This window comes from Rhagoletis zephyria, unplaced genomic scaffold (assembly GCF_001687245.7).
Source record: "Rhagoletis zephyria isolate East Lansing unplaced genomic scaffold, Rhagoletis_zephyria_1.1 Rzeph_scaffold_22046, whole genome shotgun sequence".
In the NCBI taxonomy this organism is placed as follows: domain Eukaryota; kingdom Metazoa; phylum Arthropoda; class Insecta; order Diptera; family Tephritidae; genus Rhagoletis; species Rhagoletis zephyria.
The window spans coordinates 1-7455 of record NW_016179104.1 but is presented as its reverse complement, the minus strand read 5'-3'; the positions used below and the strand labels follow the sequence as shown (position 1 = coordinate 7455).

Below are 7455 nucleotides of genomic sequence, written 5' to 3'. Positions count from 1 at the left end.
TCTGAAAGTATTCAACTCGGAACCCGCTGGTGGTAGCAGAGGAAGAGGACGGCCCCCACTGAGATGGAAAGACGAGGCATCTCCAATTGGTGCCAGCTGGCATAGAAAAGAAACGACTGGCGTGCTTTGTTGAACTCGACCAAAATCAATTAGGCGGTTACAGCGCCAAATAAGAAGAAGAAGAACAAGCATGGATAAATTGCGATAATTTTAAACTTAGATGATTCGATAAATTTCGGTAACTTCTATGGCTGATTTTATTTCGATTCCTATCGAAAAATTTCAATTCAGTTACCCTAATTCTTATGTATTTCTCATTGCCTCCATTTTCGTCTGTATCTTTATTTTCGTCTTAAATTGAACAGGTTGCAACAGCAATTATACACAAAAATGCAAATTTTTAAACAACGCTTTCGGTCGTAATATCCAACCGATTTCGAAAGTATAAAAACTCTTGTCAACTACAGAAAATTACCTTCCAATGGTGTTCTTGGTTTTGAAATTGGTTCGGTAGAATCGGTAGATACCTTGATTAGAACACAAAGAACACTATAGTTATTAAGGCTACCAAAAATAAACGCGGGACTTCTTACTGAAGTACTATGCAGTTATGATACTTCGANGCAGTACTAGTAAAAAAAATCGGTATGGCTTAAGTACATACGAATGTACGTGCTTAAGGTTTGTATTTTACTCACGCAAATCAATTCCCTCCTCAGCTTCACTTGTATCTTCCTCGCTCACTGCTCTTATCGCTCCAATTTCACTTTCCATTTCTCTAGTTGATCGAACGTGTCCAGCAGATGTTGTTGGCACATCTTCTCTTTCACGCTCTTCCTCTAACCATTCTTCCTCATCAGCTGTCGTTAAAGGCACATTGCCAATAGTTATTGGTATAACGGTTTTCGGATTTCGCATCACAGAACTCATCATTGCTTGCACACAAAGCTCGTAGGAGACGCGTACAACTTTGCTTATATGCTCACAGGTTGGCGCAGTCGCTGGCACGCGTATAGTTTCTGCGAAGGCTTTGCGCATGTAACGCGGCACATGACCGCAAACTTTTTTCGCAAGACAAATTTTCTCCGAAACTGTGCGCAAAGCTGGCGTATCTGAAGTGTATGTGGCGCGTAAATTCAACGTTATAATAAGCTTTTTACAGTCTACGGACGATTGATTGTCCACATCAGCGCTGACCAACACATACTGGCCCGGTACATAGCCTGTCTGTTGGAGGTCGACTTTCAGGTGTACCGCCTTGGATAGGAAGAAGCAGACATTCTCGAGCGCATCGTTGGTGGCGGGCGACTGGAAAATGCAAATGAGTTAACGTTAGTTTTTTCTTTTTTTATAAAGAGAAATTTTATTAATTACCTTCAACATTTTACTCTCCTGATTTAAATCTAGCAATTTGAGTACTGTGAAGCCTACATTGTGTACGCGATCGGCAGCGCCGTTTCGTATAAATGTAACTTTGGCGAGGTAACGTATGTGTCCGTAAGTGCTTTCGAAGGATGAAGGACAGTTTGGTGGTATGGGACAGGAGAATGTGTAGGTATAAGTGCCAGCATCCATATTGAAATTACTACCATGTTCTGAGCCCACAAGATATGTTGTAGATGCAATATATTCCTCGCGTCCAAAGTATACTCGTTTAATTCGAGGATTAATTTTTTGCACCGCTAATTTTTGGCCATATTTCTCACGCCATTGGCAAGCAGCGAATCCGCAAATTTGTAGTTTAATACCTGAAAATATTTATATTAGTTAATCAAAGAAAATTTGTGAATTAGTGATAAAACATTTAAAAGTACACATTAATCAAGTATGGGATGTACATATGTACAGTGACTCAAACAAGTGACCACGTGTTGATTTTTTTTTTTTAAGTAATAAAAAGTAAGTTAATTTTTTGCGTTTTCGGCCCTTTGAAGCTTTTCCCTGAAAATCAGGTGGTTGCTTGAAATGAAAATATTATGAAACGCGTGAGCTAGGAAAGGACAAAGAGGCAAAAACATGCCCTTTTACAGGGTTAACAGTAGCGTCAAACACATTTTACACAGTAGAGTTGCAAAATTTTTTGGAAGATACGAAATTTATTTCTTATTAGACAGGGTTCTGAGCTAAGTGTACACGGTAGAGAAAAAAAAGCGAGACTTGAGACAAAATCGAAAATTCTACGACAACTCTACGCTCTATTTGGCAAGATAAATAGAGTTTTTGCTCTACGGAGACGTATGGTAAGGCCTTGAAAATGAAATGAATCTAATTTTGTTATTACGGGTTTGCCACATTACATAATTAGCTCATGCAACCGTGTGAATATTAAAGATATTGCAACTGCGCATCAGGGTTGCTTTTCCTACCAAAATTTGTAGTTTTTTTTCTCGTTGGTAGGATGGTAGGACGCTTAAAATTTTGGTAGGATTCTTTACTCATAAAACAGAAAACCTTTCTGGCTTGTTGTAATGTGTCACTTTGTCAGCACTATGAATAGGATTGCCAAACTTTGACAATATCAATTTTACCCTCATTCATTTAAAAACCTCGTTGCTTACTGGTATAGGCAGAATTTTACCAATTACCTTCGGAAATTCTCTGAACTCTTTATTCGTATAAAAAGTTGTATTCACTGCGTATCTAAATATCAAGTTTTTGAATTGATGGATGTAAATGCAGTTTTATAAATGAGATATTTTCCTTTAAAATGCCGTTGCAAATCGATAATAGTCTGAACAATGTAAAGATTGTGAAAATATTTTAAATGGCACTAGAAAAGCGATTCAAAAAAGATAACCCAATAAGTGGTTATATATATTCCCAATAAGTGGTTAGTCATATTTCCAATAAATCGAAGAATATCAAAGTTTTTAACCGCAACTCGAAGGAATTTATGTCAAACCCGCAGCGCGCTGATTTTATCCCAAGCCCGACGGCTCCTAGGTTTAGTTTCACCTTACTTATGTATATGTATGTCATTGCTTAAAGGTGAAAAGGCGCCAAGTCCTTTTTTTTTAATTGTTTAGGAGAAACGAAAAATCGGTGTAGTTTCGCATTATCTGTCATTCTGCATCACAAACTAAATTAAAATATATGGTACTGGCACCTTTTCACCTTTATATATTTATATATGTATGCAAAAAATCTACGACGGAATTTTATTTTCCGCTACGATTTTTCACGTCATTTACTCCAAAGGCTTTATTAAAACTAATAAACTGCGAATTGTTTGCCACTTTTTCGGTTGTTCGCAATTTACTCGAAATATTGAAAGTCGAAATACATGTCGGTAGGTGGGTCTGGTTAAAATTACACACCACTTTTTTGTGTGTGCTATATGTATATGATAGCTATTATTCTGTTTTTTTTTTTGTTTACTGAATATCTTATTTTAAGTAAAAATAAATTTTTTTTAATTCTGTCTTGATTAAAAGGAATGGGAAGAAATAAGCATTTTCGTAGGTTTTTGAACCAGCTCTTGGTAGGAAAGCAAGTTTTTCTGAGGCAACCCTGCTGCGTATAGCGACCAGTGTTGCCAGCTATTTTGTATCTGTTATTTTCGACGTTTAGCTATAGATATTTTTGTTTAGCTATTAGCTACTTTTTAAGCTTTTTTAATCGAGTTAGCTATTTTAGCTACAATCTTTTTTTGTAATTTTCCCATTTTTATACGGAGTTAATCATTTTGATGAATATCAAGCATGCCTTTTATTATATCGATTACACCGTGCGACAAGGGAAGCAATAATTGACGGTTTCTTCATTAGCCAACTTCACTCTTTAGCGCGCTGTCTGTCGAAATCCGATTCTCCAACTGAAGTGTAAGAACCAAAATTCTGATTTTTTGGAAAATCGAGTAATACCTTAACCGCGTAGGTACTCGATACCCACCTAAGTACTTACGAGATCGATTCGAGCATAAAGGTACTAGAAGAAATTATCGAGTAGTTTTACTCGTAGTTACTCTTATCAGAATCACACTACTCCGAGACTTTAGAGAAAATATAGTATGTATAGTCGGATTTTTGAGAAAGGTATTCCAAACTTCAATCGCAATTTCCAAAACCTTCCGAAAGTAACTTACGACAATCTTTTAGGCAGACGACAATACTGAAAAGCTTCTAAAAAACAAATAAAATATTGTTGGTATTTCCAGAGCTTAATTCAGAGTTTACCGACAAAAATATTGAGTTGTCATAACTGCATACGTTATCAAATATGTTTGTTGGTATACTATGTATATGTATGTTGTATATTGTATGTACATTATTTTCTGAAAATGGTATTCTGTTATAAATATTTGTGCAAGTTTGCTTTATGTAGATAAGATTACAAACTGAGTTACATACATATGTATGCACATATTTATGCGAAATTTTTGTTAGCTATAACTGAAAGAAGCCCGCATACAACTGAAGCTAAATATGTATTTCAGTTCTATTAACATAAACTCGGCAATTGTTTATTATGGTCTATGCACCTAATAAATAGGTGTGTTAAAAAAACTAAAAGTTAAAAGCAGTAATAGACTCTTCTACACACATACACATCTTTATTTTTTATAGTTCACAGTAATTACACATATATTAAAAAGAGAGCAGTGTGATATTTTTTGCTCTCGCTATGATTGGCCATACAATTTTCTCCGGTGCAATTGGACGCTCCAGCGAAACGCAGTTCGCCAATTTACAAGCCAGTTAATTTCCTTGAATACCACCTTGTTAACAGAGTTCAGCCTGAACTTACATATATTCCGGTTCAAAATTTTAAAATTGCTAATGTGGAAACCTCGAAAATGACGCCCTTTAAAAAAATCATGTTACTTTATTCTTTGGGTAGTTAATTCAACGTTATTTGACAAGTCGATCCCTCTTAGTGGTATGGAAGATATATCTTATATTAGCACCAATCTAAGTGATTTTCACTGTTGCGTGTGATCGGTATGTAAAGCGGCAACACAATTGAATATGATTAGCTGCCTAAATAAAGAAGTAATATCGCACAAACTAGTATTTGAACAATCAGTGGCATAGGACATATAGATAATACAGCACCGATCATGACGATTTTCTCAGTAGACTTTGTATGATTACTTAGAAAATAGCTCTCAGTTTAAGGTGTCCAAAAAAAGGAGTTTTGAAGTAAAACTCCATATATATGAATAATCAATTGTATGGAGGCAATAGTTTATAAAGACCCGATTTTTGCCATTTTCACTGCAAGTATTCTATTGAAAATGCGTGAAAATAGTGCGAAATTTCATATTCCTAGCTGCATAAATGGAGGAGTTATAAAAAAAAAAACATATCAGAACAATCAGTTGTATGGGAGCTATATGTTATAGTGGTCCAATTTTTCCGGTTCCGACAAATAATTAGTAAATTATAAAGATACACCCACTTACAAAATTTAATCCGAATATCTCCAAAACTGGGAGACTAGATTGCATACAAAAAGACGGACAGACGGACATGGCTAAATCGACTCAGCTCGACGTTCTGATCATATAAGTATACATAAGGTGACCACCTGTACCTAAATATCCGGTACAGTACCGAAACTTTTGGTTTTGTACCGTGTACCGAAACGAAGGTTTGGGTACAAGCAGATGTACCGGAATATGCAAAGGTATGTACATTTGTAGAAAAAAAATCAATCAGCTATTTGACTTGACTTTCAAGTTGCTACAAGACTTGAAAGTAAAAATTAATATCAAGTGGACGTTCAAGTTGTAAACCTGTGTGTGTGTTAGTAAAAAAGTGTGAGTGCATTGCAACTTGAAACCAAGATCTTGATCGTGTAACGTCCAAGTTATTTCTTTATTTTATCGACAATATCGATATTTTAACCATCACCAGCTCAAATAATTATTAATTAATTTTTAACCAATGTTAAGTATTTATCTTGCTTTAATTAACAGGAATATTTTTTTTTTTTAAAGAAATAATAAGTTTTGCGAGCGCATTGTAAATATGTGGAAAATTTGTGGAATAAATTTGAAATTTACTTAAACCAATTTTTATTATTTTTCCCACTTAATATGTTTGCCAAAATTTCAAAAGAAAATAGTATCTTTTAGTCATTAATTCTAAATTAAAATCAATAAAAATATTACGAAATTATTAAATTTTTTTTAAGAGACAAATTCAAATATTTCTATACGAACTATTCAAACCTCAAAATGAATCCAATTTAACTGATAAAATTTTTCTGTGAAATTACATCGAAGTGATTTTGAAAAATCTTAAGAAAATTCATAGCTTTACTCTTAATTGCACATTCTTTTCGAAGCAATGACTGAAAGAGATTATTTTGTTTTGTAATTTAATAATAAATAAAATAATAAAAATTTGTGTTACAATGTGCTCACAAAACTTATTTATTCTTTAAATAGTACAAACATTCTTTCTTCCAAAGACTATAAAACTTAAAATGGGGTACAAATTAACAGCTGACCATTTTTTAGTGCGGAAAGTCATGTAAAAAAGGTTTTTTAAGAATAAGTCGAGAATTTGAGGGTGTTACAAAAATTTTAAATGCAGTTTCGTGAACTACTTGACCAGCCCTACGACGTGTACTAGGTCACTTAAAAAGTGCACGATCAGTGTAACACCTTGTGATTAAACATAAGTGGCAAACAATATCACATCTAAATGGGGGGCTATAGATTTGGCTAATACTGTATAATTTGCTTCAAATTAAATTTGTAATGGATTTTATAACATTTACGTAATAAATAAAATAGAACTCAGAATGAACGAAATTAAATTTACTGTACCGGATTTTTCAAAAGGAAAGTATACATTTTAATCGGTCTATCTCTTTTTATTCTGGTACTTACAAACATCGGACTAAAGTTATAATACCATTTCACTGCAAGTATTCTGTAAAAAGATGTTATATTTATCCGTATTTTAAAACGAAATTTGACGCCTTCTATGACTACCTGCTATGACGCAAATGTAAAGTTTAATATGTGTGCCATTCCCATCTTATTCATAGTTTATGTTGCTTTTTACCACCCACCAATCAAGTCGTTCAAAATTAACAAGTATAAAAAGGCATCAACACAAACATATTCATTTATTGTAGGAAACGACAGTTTGATGAGTCAAAAAGTAATCAACTTTAACTGTGGGTGTAAGTAAAATATTGTAAAAAATTAATTTTAGCATTAAAGGAANGAACGAAGTTAAATTTACTGTACCGGATTTTTCAAAAGGAAAGTATACATTTTAATCGGTCTATCTCTTTTTATTCTGGTACGTTTGTACCGGACTAAAGTTATAATACCATTTCACTGCAAGTATTCTGTAAAAAGATGTTATATTTATCCGTATTTTAAAAGGAAATTTGACGCCTTCTATGACTACCTGCTATGACGCAAATGTAAAGTTTAATAAGCATGCCATTCCCATCTTATTCATAGTTTATGTTGCTTTTTACCACCCACCA

At 33.9% G+C, this 7455-nt stretch overlaps 1 protein-coding gene across 1 annotated transcript; it reads right to left on the bottom strand.

Moving 5' to 3' along the window:
- Positions 1 to 690: 690 nt before the first annotated feature.
- On the bottom strand, positions 691 to 1752 carry LOC108381289 (arrestin domain-containing protein 17-like; the record flags this gene model as incomplete). Its single annotated transcript, XM_017637708.1, has 2 exons — positions 691 to 1308; positions 1375 to 1752. Coding segments are annotated over 2 exons (996 nt in total), but the record flags the coding sequence as incomplete, so codon positions are not given.
- Between the last annotated feature and the right edge of the window lie 5703 nt (positions 1753 to 7455).